The 16,709-nt window shown below is 39.3% G+C and overlaps 1 protein-coding gene across 2 annotated transcripts in view; it reads left to right on the top strand.

Annotated features, from left to right (window-relative positions):
- The window catches only part of ZFX (zinc finger protein X-linked), a 38,040-nt gene extending 21,872 nt beyond the window's left edge, over nt 1-16,168 (top strand). For both annotated transcript variants that reach the window (XM_077480690.1, XM_077480691.1), the window contains 3 exons: nt 6,611-6,748; nt 8,786-8,935; nt 12,666-16,168. In XM_077480690.1, coding sequence (XP_077336816.1) covers nt 6,611-6,748; nt 8,786-8,935; nt 12,666-13,858 — 1,481 coding nt within the window. In that variant the 3' untranslated portion in view covers nt 13,859-16,168. The remainder of the gene's footprint in view (nt 1-6,610; nt 6,749-8,785; nt 8,936-12,665) is intronic.
- The last annotated feature ends 541 nt before the right edge of the window (nt 16,169-16,709 follow it).

The following is a 16,709-nucleotide window of genomic DNA, read 5'->3' as shown; positions in this document are numbered from 1 at the left end:
GGATGTACTGGGTCCTTCACGGCTCTCACTGGTTCCTCCTTCTGACCTCTGTCTGTACAGTAATGAGTGGAGGTCAGTGAGAGTGACCAGTGCCAATCTGGAGGACCCAGAAGATCGACGCCCTCAGAAATGTTTACCTTGCCATCTTGGGGAAAGATTTCAAGACCTAAAGTCAAATTTTGACATAGCTTCACACTGCTTAAAACTACATGTTGAAAAGCTTGTTTATCCAAACCCCATCATCGCCTTTTTATATATTTACTCTCAGAAACGGATGATTATTTAGTTATTTCCCACCCCAACTTTCTTTTCACATACTGATACATTGGGGTTGATTTACTAAAGGCAAAAGCTTCCCCCTCATTTCAGAGCTTCCCCTCAGATTTAAAGCGACTGCACTTCCAAGTGCACTTGTGGTGCAAAGTGGATTTGCTTTTAGTAAATCAACCCCAATATCTTTAACTTTTTGCTATAATATCCCAAATTTTTTCTTAAGTTTAGGCCGATATGCATTCTTCTACATATATTTTTGGTAAAAAAAAAAACGCAATAAGCGTAATATTGATTGGTTTGTGCAAAAGTTATAGCGTCTACAAAATATGGGATGGCATTTTTATTATTTTTTTTTATACTAGTAATGGCAGCGGACTGTGACTTTTATCGTGACACTGACGTTATGATCTACACATCGGACACTTTTGACACTTTTGACACTTTTTTTTTAAACCACTGACAATTGTACAGCGATCAATGCTATAAAAATGCACTGAAATACTGTGTAAATGTCGCTGGCAAGGAAGGAGTTAACACTAGGGGGTGATCAATAGGTTAACTGTGTTCCACGTTTGTTTTTTCTAACTGTGGGGGGATGGGACTGTCTAGGAGAGAAATATTGGTGTTTTATAAATAGTATGAACACACGATCTGTCTCCTCTCCCCTGAAAGAACCAGGATCTGTGTGTTTACACACAAACATCCTGGTTCTTGCTCTGTTACGAGTGATCGGCTCCGGGCACACGCTGTGGCCTCGCGCCCGCCGCCTAGTGGCCAAAAGGAAAATCGACGCAAGGCAATGCCGATTTGCCAAGCCAACCTTGTCTGCAAATGGTTAACCTCTGTTGCTAAATGTAATTAGACTCTTCTGAACTGTCTGATCTGAACTTTATTGGCTTTGTGCTTTTAAAAAGTGAAATCAAAAATTGCACTCCTCCTAAAATACATTGCAATTTGCTTCAGTGCATGTTTTTATTAAAGAAGAAGTTTAGGGTCATAAAGAAAAAAAAAAAAATACAACCTCCAACTCCACTGTGTAAAATCTACATAAAAAAAATTGAATGCAATTTGCGAATCTGATAAATGCATATTTTATGCGCAATAGAAGATTAAAAAAAATGTAATGTTTTGAACTGAGAAAATGCACCATTTTAAGGGGGAAACAATGTTTAATTTTGATGGCAGCAACATGTTTTCAGTTTTCAAAAAGTGGGCAAAACGCAAGCCTAATTAACAAAAAGTTGGACGATTTGTTTCTCCCCCCCAAAAAAAAATCAGATTTTTTTTTTTTTTTTTTATAAAAAAAAACCCTCTATTTACGATATAATTGTTTTTTTTTTTTTTTTTTTTTTTTTGGAATATCTTAGTATACTATAGTGATAGTGGGGAAATAGACGGCATGCTGGACAAAGAGTACAGGATGCTTTGTAGCACATTGAACACTGCATGCTTGCCTTTTTTTACTGACCTTTTGGAAGAAAATTTGGTATTTAATTGAGAAATAATTTATTTACTAAAGTGTTCACAGCCTAGACAGCCAAGAAGATTTATTGACATTACTTTGTGCACAATTCTTATTAATCCAAAAGTAAGCCATTTAACTGCTAGGAACTGTTAACATAAATCACAGCTGCGGGCAGGATTATTAAGGCGAGACTGTGGCTTCGGCCCAGTCCACGACTGCTGGAATCGCAGATGGCTGACTGACAGTTCAACTTCTCCCCTGCTCACGGTCGTACACCAGAGAGGCTAGGGGACACAGAAGGCTCATGTGTGAGTGCAATAATAGGAGGATTGCGCCAGTGGGGAGCTCGGAGCCTCAAACACAGTGCACATGTCTGCTCCCAGTGTCAAGTGCCATTCCAGACACACCCCCTGCTACGGAAACTCTGAAGGGGAAAAAAATAGTTTTTCTTCAAATTTGAATCAATTTGAACTCGCAACTCTATTCAAGATTAAAATAATTTTTCCCCAGCCCTAGGTAGGCTCCTTGAGGGTAGGAACTGTTGTAAATGTATAATATATATGTAAGGAGCTGTGTAAATTGACGGGGCTATACAAGTACCTGGAAAAAATGTTTACTGTGGTGTAGCATCCTCTCTTAACACTGTAAACATCTGGGAGGAGACCAATTGCTGCAGTTTTGCTAGAGGAATGTTGTCCTGTTCTTGCCCAAGCATATTTTGCTCCAAAACCTGGATATATATTTCAGCATTGATGGTGCCTTTTCAGATGTGCAAACTGCCTATTCTATACACCTACCATCGGAGATGCAGGCTTTCAGACCGAATGCTAAAAACAAACCACAAAAATCCCTTTTCTCTTTAGTTCTTGGGATGCGGGATTTACATTTTCTCTGACCACAGGACAGTTTTCCACTTTGAAACTGACCCTTTTAACCAATTCAGACCCAGAAGATTTGGCTGCTGAATGACCAGGCCATTTTTTGCTATTCGGCACTGCGTCGTTTTAACTGTACAAGTGCGCAGTCGTGCGGCGCTGCACCCAAACAAAATTTATGTCCTCCTTTTCCCCCAAAAACAGAGCTTTCCTTTGGTGGTATTTGATCATCTCTGCGGTCTTTATTTTTTGTGCTATAAACAAATCAAGCAACAATTTAAAATACAAATATTTTGTACTTTTTGCTCTAATAAATACCCCCCCCCCCCCCCCCTCCTTAAAAAAAAATAAATAAAAATAATCTTTTTCTTAGTTTAGGCTGATGTGCACTCTTCTACATATTTTTGGTAATAAAAATCACAATAAGTCTATATTGATTGGTTTGCACAAAAGTTATACCATATACAAAATGGGGGATAGGTTTATACCATTTTTTTTTTTTTTTTTCTACTAGCAATAGCGGCGATCTGCGATTTTTATCAGGACTGCGACATTAGGGAGGACACTTTTGACACATTTTTGGGACCATTGGCATTTATACAACGATCAGTGCTATAAAAATGCACTGATTTCTTAAAAAATGTCACTGGCAGGCAAGGAGGTTAACACTAGGGGGCGATCAAGGGGTTAATTGTTCCCTCTCTGTGTTCTAACTGAATGGAGGTGGGACTGTCTAGGGGAGATGACAGATCGCTGTTCATACTTTGTATGAACAGACAATCACTCCCCCCCCCCCCCCTAGAGAACTAGGATCTGTGTGTTTATACACACACAGATCCCGGTTCTCGGTGTGTCAGGAGCAATCGCGGGAGCCCAGTGGTCGTAGAGACCACCAGGCACTCTCATTGAGCAGCGGGCACCCCTAGTGGCCACAGGGCGAAGCGACGTTGCATAACGTTGTTTCATCCAGCGTGCCATTCTGCCGCAGTAAACCTCGGCGGCTGGTCGGCAAGTGGTTAAATGAGCTTTGGCCTAGAGAAGATGGCCCTCCTTTTTTTTTTTTTTTTTTTTTTTTTTTTTTTTTTTTTTTGTGGATAATTTTCAGATATGGCTTTTTTTTTTTTTTTGTATGATAAAGCCTTACCTTGCATTTTTGCATGACCATCATTTTTGGACGTATTCCTGAGCCCATGCAGTGATGTCAATCACAGGATCGTGCCTGTTTTTTTAATGCAGTGCCATCTGAGGGTCCAAAGATCACATGCATCCAATATTGTGTTTCGGCCTTGTCCCTTGCATACACAGATTTCTCAAGATTCTCAAAATCTTTTTTTTATAATGTGCGCTGTAGATAATTGATATATTTAAAATCTGCAATTTTACGTTGAACATTTATTCTGAAATTGTTTGACAATTTTATACGCAGCTTTTCAGATTGACCGACCTCTGCCCATCTTTACTTCTGAGACGTCTGACTCCCTTAAATTCCCTATATATACCCAATCATAATACTGACCTGTTGCCAATTAACCTAATTAGTTAGCAAAATGTTCTAGCTCTTCCATGTTGGTACCACTTTGCCAGCTTTGTTGCCCATCCCAACTTTTTTGAGACTTATTGCTGCCATCCGTTTTTAAAATTGCCTTATTTTTTTCTTAATCACTTGGAAGACCAAGCCTTTTCTGGCACTTTTTGTTTACAATTTTTTAAATCTGTATTTTCTTGCTAGAAGAAAACATATATTTTTTTTTTTAGCAGACACCCTAGGGAATAAAATGGTGATCGTTGCAATTTGTCACACTGTATTTACGCAGCAATATTTCAAACGCAATAAAAAAAATACACTTTTAATGAACTAAAGTAAACAGATGCCTAACATGACGCACTTTAAAATTGCACACGCTCCTGGAATGGCGACAAACTACGGTACCTGAAAATCTTCATAGGTGATTATTGCCCTTGTTCTAACGTTTGCGGCGATTCCTCACATGTGTGGTGCAAACACAGTTTATATGCGTACGCAACTTATGTCCCTTTTTAGAAAAAACAAACAAACATGTTTTGATCACTTTTATTCCTATTACAAGGAATGTAAACAAAATAAGGATGACAGGTCCTCTTTATGGAGAGATTAGGGGTCAATAAGACCTTTTACCTTTTAAAATAGTTGTAAACCCTCTCCTATACTCAGTGACGTGAACAGCCTCAGATGATACACAGAGGTCAAACAAATCTCCTTACTTACTTTTTACTTGTATATCTGCTGTCTTTCCCTTTCGGCATTCTTTAGAAAGTGCAGATCGTGTTAAAAAAAAAAAAGCAGTGAGTGTGAAGTTTGGGCTTATACTGTGTGTGAGCTGATTGAAGGAAAGGAACACACACCCCTCCTCCACATAGGCAATGGAAAGAAGGAACACACAGAGCTGTACTGTGACTATGCAAGCTCTCTGCTTATCTACCTCTAAGCTCCCTCCCTGACACAAATTTCCAGCTGCTGTTATCTTATGTGTCCAGAGCTTGTCAGAAGTTATGCTGATAACAGAGGAACAGAACAGCAGAAAGACACAGCACTTAGAGATAAGTAAGCATTACAGATATACGTGCTTAGGTCTGATTTCATGAATGGGGTTTACAACCACTTTAAAAGCAAAAGACCCCTCCCACCGCTTCCATTACCCTGGAAAAATACCAGGGTTATGGCTGATGGTTTCTACCATAACCCCGGTAAACCACTTGCAAACCGCAACGTATATAAACGTATTGCGGTTGGCAAGTGTTAGTAAAGCCAACCCTGTTTACTTGTACCTACAGGTAAGCCTAAAGGCTTGCCTGTAGGTACAGTAAATATCTCCTTAGGAGATATTTACTAAAGTAGCAGCTGGTGATGTCGCTGCACTCCCAATGAACAGTGCGCTGTCTATTGAGCGAGACGTGGCCTGACCTTGGAGCAGGAGTGACGTTATTATTGTTCGACCAGTCAAACTGTCGAAGCTCGCTGACCCGGAAGGAAGACCAGGTGAAGTTGGAAACCCTGTCAGCAGCCAGTAAGTATTTATTTTTCATAATGTGCTAGTATGCAATCCATACTAGCACATTATGCTATTTTGCAGGGGAAACTTTTTTTTATTTTATTTTTTTTTGTGGTTTACTACCGCTTTAAAGATTTTCTCAGTCAAAACATTTGATGTGTTTTATGTTGTGAATAAAATATGGGTTTATATTATTTTTTACATCAATATTCATTCTATTTTTCTGTAGATTTTACAGTGTTACAGCTGTTTTGGAATGGGGCTGTGCATACTCGCCTCTCTCTCACAGCATACTCCTGATGCTGCAATTGTCCCATGTTGGCTCTAAAACCAAGAGCTAAGCTGACTGATCACATGACTACCAATCGTACTGTTCTTGGTCTATATTTCCAGTGGCACCTTTCTGTATGAGATTTCTGCCTTCCCCTCTTTGCTGCCCAGGCTCTGACTGGAGCAAAAGACAAGGGAGGAGGTGGGCACAGCTGGCTGTCATCTACATGCTGAGAGGCAGAGCCAACTGTCAAAACAGCTGGGGGTTGTTCCCAATAATATTGTCGGGCTCCTTTTTGACTGCAGCTCAGCTGCTAGTGGGCAATAGCCCGTTATTGACTGACTTTAGGTCACAGGAATATATTTGTAAATGTACTCCTGTGACTAAAAAGAAAAATATAGGCACACCTGTTTACCTTTTACTTCTTCTCTTTTTAATGCATTGTAAAATTCTGTTCAAATGCATGGAAAAAATCACATTGAACACACATCTGCAGTGGAATGCATCAAAATATATGGAAAACATACTTCTGGCCTGTAAACTTTTGAAGTGCAAGGACAAAATAAGGATTAGGAAAAAAATGTTGTTGATCATTGCCTGTTTTTGGTAATATAAACATGGAATATTAAATTATATTTTTATTTACATAAATATTGCCTTGGTGTAAACCTCAAATAACATTTTTTTTCTTACACAGACGTGGCAGAGATTGCTGATGAAGTGTATATGGAGGTTATTGTTGGAGAAGAGGATGCCTCAATAACACACGATCATCAACTTGACGATGCTGAACTAAGCAAGACCTTTATGCCGGTTGCCTGGGCAGCAGCTTATGGTAAAGACCGGCTATTAGGCGTAATTAATAATTAAATGCAGTGCTTCATAGTACACAAGTACGCTCAGCATATATTTTTTTTTTTTTTGTGTGTTTTTTTTTTTTTTTTTTTTTTTTGTTTAAAAGCCATGTTAAAGTTTGGAGGTTCTGAGGCTGACAGAACAGTTGTAGTAATACCTTGTGTGGATAAGCCAGATTTTCCAACAAATACAGTAGATTTGACAGTATCCCTACTTGTAGTGTAGAAGCACCCATGTGAGAAGGAATGAGCACATATGATTGCTGGAAGTATAAAATAAGATTAACGTTTCTAAATGTAAAGGACTTCTATCACTGTATGTACTGGAGTTTAAAAAGTGCCCTAGTCGAGGTGAACAGTCAGTGCTGAGTAATGGTTCTTACCTTTTGATTTAAAGTGGTTGTAAACCCTTACAAACCACTTTGACCTACAGGTAAGCCTAGATTAAGGCTTACCTGTAGGTCCAAGAAATATCTCCTAAACCTATATGGTTTAGGAGACATTTGCCCGAAAACAGGCACCGCTGTCTACGGCGCATGCGCCGTAGACACTGAGCGCGGCATTCTCAACGACTGAACAGCGGCGGAGCTGCGAGACCCCACCAAGAAGATGGATGCGGCAGACTACAGGGGACAGCGGCGACTTCGCTGGCTCCTGTGTCAGGTAAGTGACACATAATGGACTACTATGCGATGCATAGTAGCCCATTATGATTTGCCTTTGCAGGGAATGAAAGAGGAAGTAAACTCATCAGGGTTTACTTCCTCTTTAAGACCATATTTATTTAAAGGCCAGCTTGAAATTTCAAAGAGTTAGTTTTTATGTTGATGAGAGATGTTTGTTTTTGAACCTCCACACCTTGTTAATACATCCAATTCACCAACCAGCTAGAGCATTTTCAATCCTTTTTAGGTATCAAAGAAAGTGATCTTTATCCTGGATAAAGCAGCGTTCCACCCATTTAAGATGCTGCAAAAAGTTTAGCTGCTGACTTATATAAATATCTCTCCAGTCACACGGTCCAGCAATGCGGCCGCCCAAAGCCTCGCTTCTCTTCCCCCCTCCTCTCTGCAGCGTCAGCATTGCAAGTGTGGGCGCCCAGGTGTGAAGCACTGCACATCGAGCGAGCTGTGCTGTGCTTTATGAATGGCCTGCCAATCTTCTGGGACCTGTGACGAGTCCCAGAATGTTACAGGCAGGGAGGGGGGAGAAGGTGAACTTCCTTCCACTAGGTACCTGTGAAAATTAGGTACCTGCTCCCCCCCCCCCCCCCCCAAAAAAAAATACTTTAAAGTGGAAGTTCCATTTTTGGGTGGAACTCTGCTTTAAGTTGGCAGGATGTTACCGGTTTCAGACAATTATAGGCAAGCAACTAGCATTTTCAAAAGGGAGTTAAATCAGTTCAGACTCATTTTAATGTAAATAATTATATACATGAACTTATTAAATGGTTATTGCTACTAAGTATTTGTGCCTTAGAGTCTGTGTCAATGGGCAAATGCAACATGCCTTTGACATCAGTTTGAGAAACTTCAGAGATCAGTCAGAATTCTTTGCCGGGGCAGTTGACTTGCCTTTGCTGCTTTTTTGCATTCCCATAGACTTGTATGGGGCGCCTAACTGTTTTGATCAAAAGCCCCTTGAAACTGTCCCCCTCTGTCCGGCTAAGTCTACCATTCAGGTCTTGTTTTATTTAAAATTCGATCTCTGCAGTTGGGAAGGTTATTGGTGCGAGCGGTGTTGCCTAAATGCATGTATTAAATTCACAGCTTTAGACAAAAAAAGGCTGAATTTCACCTGCTTTGACTGCAAATCAAATGTAGGAAAACCGTGTCTGTCTGCATGACCCCCTACAGCAACATAAATCTTGTGTCGCCGAGCATAATAAAAAGTGATCGTTACTGTAATGTATAACTTACAGTAAATAGTGATCATACATGTGCTAACAAACAAAATGCCTTTAAAATTTCATTATATATTTTTCTGTAGATTTTTGATACCACGCTTTCATGTTTTAGGTAATAACATGACTAACAGCGTAGAGGGAATAGAACATCGTAATGGCACTGCTAGTGCTCTTTTACACATAGATGAGTCCGATGGACTGGAGAGACTAAAACAAAAACCAAAGAAGAAGAGAAGAGGAGAAAATAGACAATACCAAACAGGTTTGTGTTTTGGATTCAAAATGTTGAATTAACCCTTTCATGCCTTAGCCTATTTCTGACATTTTGTTGCTTACAAGTTAAAATCCGTAATTTTTGCTAGAAAATTACTTGAAACCACCAAACATTGTATACATTTTTTTTTTTTTTTTAAAAGCAGAGAAGGTAAAGAATAAAATGATGACCGTTGCAATATTTTATGTCACACTGTATTTGTGCAGCGGTCTTTCAAACACAATTTTTTGGGGGAAAAGACGCCTTCATGAATAAAAAAAAAAAAAAACTAAACATCCCTTGTGACAGCAATAGGTCTAAAAGACCCCACATCTCTCCTTTGCACTTCAAAGTATTCAGATTGCCAAAAACTGCAATTCTGAATACCGTTAAAAAAAAAAAAAAAATTGCTGCCATTGGCAGCGGAATAAACCCAGAAGTGAAGTTGTGCCATCACTTCCATGTTTAAACATAGCTGGCGGAAGTGCCAGATCGTGGCTCAGGTCTTTTGTCTCCCGGTGGGACGAAGCCCGGTAAGGCAGGGGTGGTGGGACGTCCCCTCCTGCTCCACCGGGATAACAGCCGAGCGGCTTTTAGCCTCATCGGTTGTCATCCCTGAAGAGCCGACTGCCTGCTCTAAAAAAAAAAAAAAACTGTACTGGGATGATGCCTGCAGCTGCACCCCGGTATAACCCCTTAAAGCAGAGGACGCATATGTGCGTACGGTTGGCGCTAAGGGGTTAAGTATTCAATATGTATGTTTGAGGTGGATGTCCACTCAGATTATTCATTCTGCTGAATACATCTGTAGAAAAAAATGTTTAACCACTTCAATACAGGGCACTTTCACTGTTCAGGCCAATTTTCAGCTTTCAGCGCTGTCACCTTTTGAATGACAATTGCGCAGTCATGCAACACTGTACCCAAACTAAATCCCCCCCCCCCCAATGGAGATTCTTTTGGTGGTATTTGATCTCTAATGGACACAGATTGGCAGCCCTGGTGGGCATCCTTGATGGGTCTGCCTTCAGGAGAGCTGCTGATTGGCTCTCCTTTACTCACACCTCGTCAGCGCGAATAGAGAAAAATCCGATAAATGGCACTTCCTGGTTACGATGTGAACAGCTGTGATTGGACATAGCCCATCACATGGTAAAGAGCCTACATCATAGGCTCTTTACCTAGATTATGTGTGTGTGTGTGTATGTGTGTATATGTATATATATATATATATATATATATATATATATATATATATATATATATATATATATATATATATATATATATATATATATATATATATATATATAATGTATGTGTGTGTGTATATTTTATATGCTTTTTATCAGGCTAATCCTACTGATTTGCTCTTAAAAAGGCCAGTTTGTGTGTGTCAAACTAAAATTACGCTTTCAGTTTCTCAGAGACAGGCAATAAAGCCGACCTAAAACAGTAAATATGCGATAGGAGGTCAGCAAGTGGTTATCACAAACCGTTTATTGGCTCTCTTCTCTGTTAGTGTGAGGAGAAAAAAAAGCCGCTAATCAGCCTGTATTGACATCAGCGATCAGCTGTCATTGGTACAGCTAATCAAGTGGGGACTGCTATGATTGGCCCTTTACCTTGAAATGTGATCAGCTGAGTTCTTCAGACTCAACAATTGCAGAGCGCGCTGCAGGGGGCGAGCGAAGAAACAGTCACAGGAGGACATCAATGGACGCCCTCCTGGCAAAGTAAATCCGCACTGTAGCTGTCATTCGGCTATAGTGTGTGCAACAGGTCAAAGCCTAAGTTTTAGAAAGTTTTCAAAATAATGTTAAGAATCAGTACAAGAGGCATTACTTTCTATTGTCTTTTGTGTTGCTGGCTGGCTCCTGCATTATTTGAAATCTTCTTACATTGATTCCCCCCCCCCCCCCCCCCCCCCCCCCCCGATCCTCAAACCCCCCTGGAGCCGTTTGTTGAATTGGCACTTCATGTGTGTCCAGCAGCGATCGTCGCAGGTAATCGCCGACTGTGTGGACAGCCATGAATAACTGCGGCTGTTGGCAACCTGTCAAAGTTAACGGGGCCGGCGGCCACACGCTGCCACCGCAGGAATCAGAAGATTCATGCCGCTACAATTCGCACTGGCCTAAATCGCCAGTGTGAATGTAGCCTCAGATATCTGGTATTCTGTTTTGTAGGCTTTAAGCACAGATTCCATTTGATAGTGTTTTTTTTTTTTTTTTTTTTTTTTTTTTAGCAAGAAAGTTGCAAATCCCTTCAATAATTTTTTATTATGACTAGTGGAGAGGGCACCCATTCACCCACTGGTTGCATAGCAGTGGGACAGAACTCGAGCACAAAGGTCACAACAACTAGCCTTTTTTCCCAAATGTCTCAGCACACAAGGAATATAAGATTTGGTCTAGTTAACCACTTGCGGACTGCCCACCGCAGTTTTACGGCAGCTGTTTGAAGGAGGGTATTGTTGTTATGGCAGCAGTTAGCGTCCTCTTGTTGGCTCGGTATGGAGACAAGTGAGGGGAAGATGGCTGCCACCCGTCTCCATACAATTGCTGGGCGGAAGTGATGTCAAAACGTCACTTCCGCCCCCACAGCTCTTAAAGGGCCAATTTATTTATTTTTTATTGCATTTTAGTCTAAATATGAGATCTGAGGACTCTTTGAACCCAGATCTCATATTTAAGAGGACCTGCCATGTTTTTTTTCTATTACAAGGGATATTTCCATTCCTTTGTAATAGGAATAAAAGTGACAATTTTTATTTTTACACTGTTTAAAAAAAAAAAAAGTAAAATAAATAATAATAAAAAAAACATTTTTTAAATGTGCCTGTCCCGCCGAGCTCACGTGCAGAAGCGAACGCATATGTGAGTAGTGCCCGCATATGAAAACTGTGTTCAAACCACACGTGTGAAGTATCGCCACAATAAGTAGAGCGAGAGCAATAATACTAGCCCTAGACCTCCTCTGTAACGCAAAACGTGCAACCTGTACAATTATTTAAACGCCGCCTATGGAGATTTTTAAGGGTAAACGCTTGTCGCCATTCCACAAGTGGGCGCAATTTTGAAGTGTGATATGTTGGGTATCAATTTACTTGGCTTAACATTATCTTTCACAATATAAAAAAATTGGGCTAATTTTACCACTGTCTTATTTTTTTATTTAAAAAAAAAAGTGAATTTTTTTCCCAAAAAAGTGCGCTTTTACGACCACTGCGCAAATACGGTGTGAAAACATTTTGCAATGGCCGCCATTTTATTCTCTAGGGTGTTAGAAAAAAAACGATATATATTGTTTGGGGGTTCTAAGTAATTTTCTAGCAAAAAAACTACTTTTAAACATGTAAAGACCAAAATCTCAAAACAAGGCTGGTCCTTAAGTGATTAAGGAAATCGTTATCTAGAAAAAGGGAGGACTCACTCATAATTATAATCATAATTGTCCTTTGGAAGATAGAGAAAATAAATTTATTCTCTATGGGCAAATTCTTCTTTATTGTGGTGCCTTCTTTTGTCATGTTTTATTAAGAAATTGAATAATAAAATAGAACGTTCATTTACCTGTCAAGCAAACCATGTATAACAAAATACAGTTAGATGTTTTTATTTTTATTTTTTTTTCTTCTTTTGTGCTTGCAAATACTTAATTTGCTTGATATCCTCAAACCATTTAAAGATTTAGGGAGAAAAAAAGATTCATATATTTATTTGTGTCTTTTTAATAGCCATAATTATTGGTCCCGATGGACATCCACTCACTGTTTACCCGTGTATGATCTGTGGGAAGAAGTTTAAGTCACGAGGTTTCCTGAAGAGACACATGAAGAACCACCCCGAGCACCTAGCACGCAAGAAATATCGCTGTACTGACTGTGATTACACCACAAATAAGAAGGTCAGCCTACACAACCACCTGGAGAGTCACAAGCTGACCGCTGCTGTCATTAAAACTGAAAAGGAGTTGGACTGCGATGAATGTGGCAAAGTATTTCTCCACGCCAATGCTTTGTTTGCTCACAAATTGACACACAAGGAAAAGTCGGGGAACAAAATGCACAAGTGTAAATTCTGTGATTATGAGACTGCTGAGCAAGGCTTACTGAACAGGCACCTCCTGGCTGTGCACAGCAAGAGCTTTCCACATATCTGTGTGGAATGTGGAAAGGGTTTCCGTCATCCATCTGAGCTCAAGAAGCACATGCGTACTCATACTGGAGAGAAACCTTATACCTGTCAGTACTGTGACTACAAGTCAGCAGACTCCTCCAACTTGAAAACCCATGTTAAGACGAAGCACAGCAAAGAGATGCCATTCAAGTGTGACATTTGTCTGCAGACATTTGTAGACTCTAAGGAGCTGCAGGCACATGCCATCTTGCACCAAGAGAGCAAAAGTCATCAGTGCCTGCACTGTGACCACAAGAGCTCCAACTCTAGTGACCTAAAGAGGCACATTATCTCTGTGCACACCAAGGATTATCCCCACAAGTGCGAAGTTTGCGAGAAGGGCTTTCATCGGCCTTCTGAGCTCAAAAAGCACGAAGCTGCACATCGGGGCAAAAAGATGCACCAGTGCAGGCACTGCGAGTTTCAGATTGCAGACCCCTTTGTTTTGAGTCGACACATTCTTTCTGTGCACACTAAGGAATTACCATTTAGGTGCAAACGCTGCCGCAAGGGCTTTAGACAGCAGGCTGAACTGAAAAAGCATATGAAAACCCACAGTGGTAAGAAAGTTTACCAGTGTGAGTACTGCGAGTACAATACTACAGACGCTTCTGGTTTTAAACGTCATGTCATCTCCATCCACACCAAAGACTACCCCCATCGCTGCGACTACTGCAAAAAAGGCTTCCGCCGGCCCTCTGAAAAGAACCAGCACACAATGAAACATCATAAAGAGGCTGCTTTAGTGTGACCCTTTCATATACCTGTCTTTTCAGAGGATTGCTTATTGTGTACCCATTCTTGTAAAAGTGTAGTGTGGGTTTTGTTTTTTTTCTTTCATTTTAGTAAGCCTTGTGCCTCTAAACTATTTTTTATATTCCAGTTCTGCTCTGTTTAATAAACTGACAAAGCTGCAACTGTGAGGAGCAGGTGGACATGTATGCTGAGTTCTTTCATTCACTTCTGTATGCGATTCAAAAATCTTGAGCCACAACATTCATCTAGCTTGTAAAGGAACACGTTCTATCGAAGTTGCATGAAGAATTGGGACTTTTACATGAACTTCTACTCCATCGAAAAGTTTGAGTCCTATTTGGCAGGCAAAATGTAGTTTTATTTATCAGTATTTAGTGGGGTTGTTAATGAAAGTGGATGCATGGGAATTTCGTTATTGCTGTGCGTCAGCTTTCTTAGGTGTCAGTAAATTCATGGTGTCCTAGGTAAGCTGTCACGTATGTCGGCATACAGAAGATGCAGTACTACAGCAGTCCGTGTCCCAGCTATGCTATATTTGAAAATCTTGTGTATTTTACAATTAAACTAAAAGAAAAAAGAGCTTAGGTGAGTCCTTATAATTTTGGGAGTTGTGATTAAAAATTGCATAAAAAAACATAAGCCATTTTTTAAACAAAAAAATGCCACAGGAATTCTTATTGGGCACACAGCTGGTCTCCACCCAAGTCCTTTTTAGTGCCATGTCCTTCCTGATAGTCTGCTGCTTTCTCTTACATCTGTTTTTTTATTAAATCAGTGTTGTATGTGCAATATGTACATTTATGCTCGTTTAACTAAAGGGAAGTATATTGAGAAAGTGTTACCAGTATTTCCAAGAGCAATTTTAATGATGCCATGCTTCGGTATAGATTATCCCAGCAATGGCTCCTGATCTTTATAACTTTGAAATATTTCGATGTAAGAGAGACCTATATATAAAGGGGGACTGTTTTATTAAGAAAATAGACATTTTACACACTTTTAGTTTTTTTTGTGTGAAATATTGCCATTTTTTTTAAATACTAAAATTATTTTATGAAACTAACCAGTACTGTGCTATATTTGCTAACAGTGTGTATTGGATAAACATAAGTATAATTCCTTTCACAATTGGCTTGGCGCTAATCCTGTGTATCCCTTAATATTTTAAACATCTGGCACATGAAACGTTTTGAGTTTGTTTACAGTTTTTGAATTTAAAGATTTTAATTTAGTTAGTAACTTATTAGGGAAGAATAGAAACAGGATGAACAAATCTGCACTTTTACATTAACAATGGAGTCTTGTTTTGCTGCATTATCTTCCACTGCATTTTTGGTGAGTTTTAACTGGCATTGTGTATTCCTCAAATACAGTATTGGTAATGCCCACTATAGGGCACTGTTGCATCTGTATTTTAAATCTGCTCACTTGTATTTCTGTCATTGTCTTCATTATGTGGGAATCTCCTAAAAGGCACTTTTATCCTATGATCTCCTCAACTATCATGAGCCAGTGATATGTCTGTTGTCCTATGTATGTCACTAAACGTGGATCATATTTTATTGCGGAATTCCAGTTTGTGTATAATTCAACACTAAAACAGATTGGCTACAATTTTTCTGAATTTGATATATACAGAAAAGAGAGCAAATGGATACCTTTGCCAATGCCATATACTGATGAGAGCATTAAAAATCACTTACTTTGGATAATCTTTCTAAAAATGCAAATTACTAAAACAAACACATTTGCTATGAGACTAGCAATGTGCAAGGTTTGTAACTAAATGACACATGCAGTGCAGTTCCCTTTAACGTATTGTTGTTTCAGTGCTGTTTTTAACTCCAAACTATACACTTTTTTTTTTTTTTTTTTTTTTTATATATATATATTTTATCTTTTTTTTTTTTTTTTTTTTTTTTTTTTGCAAGAATGAGACTGTATAAATGTATATATTAAATGCACATAGATATTCAATTGGCTTTTGTAAAGTAAACTTCTGTATAAAGATTGTAGTTAATGTTCATGTATGTTACCATGTTTCCATGGTTTTAATTCCCGCAGAAAAATGTTGGTAAGTGCTCCAGAATTTGAATGTTTAAGAGGTACATTTTTTTTTTTTTTTTTGTACAAGGACATAATGTAAATTATTCATTAGACATTGCTTGTAAAATATTGTATTGACTTATTCTCTGTACAATTTTGTATAAAAAGTAAAGTGAAATCAATATAGGGATGTGAGATGACCTTGTAATTGTGTACTTGAAAATGTGCAAAAAATAAAGATCCGAATATTTTCCTGTTACCTAATGTTTACACGATTTTGTGTCTAAAGGGAGGAACAAACCTGGGAAAACAAAGCTAATTTTAAGAACTGTGGCCAGGTTGTGCACATTCAGGTATTTAAGCTTTTTCTTAATAAACCATATCAAAGTAGTTGTAAACCTCAGACAACAAAACACATCCTTCTATACTGTGTACAAGTCTATCCAAAGCATTGAGTATGATTTCTTTCTCCTGCTTTGTTCCTCTGTTATATGTTGGACTCACTTCTGACACGTTTTCCCAACGTCAGAGATAAGGTAGAGAGCTCCAGCACCTACAGCCTGTGATGGATAGTCACACTTCTGCATGTTCTCTGTAGTGTGAGGAGGGGATGTGTCCCTTCCCTCCAATCAGGGCTTACAACTGTCGTCATTAGATCCACACCATGAAACAGGCAGGCTTATCCTATACCAGGGATATGCAATTGGCTGACCTCCTGTTGCAGAACTACAAGTCCCATGAAAAATAGTAAGACTGACAGCCACAAGCATAACACCCAGAGGCATGATGGGACTTGTAGT

The sequence above is a fragment of the Lithobates pipiens genome, unplaced genomic scaffold (genome assembly GCF_037356315.1).
Source record: "Lithobates pipiens isolate NorthernLeopardFrog02 unplaced genomic scaffold, aLitPip1_a1.2 Scaffold_16, whole genome shotgun sequence".
Lineage (NCBI taxonomy): Eukaryota > Metazoa > Chordata > Amphibia > Anura > Ranidae > Lithobates > Lithobates pipiens.
The sequence above is the reverse complement of the archived record's forward strand: the minus strand, read 5'-3'. Positions and strand labels throughout refer to the sequence as shown.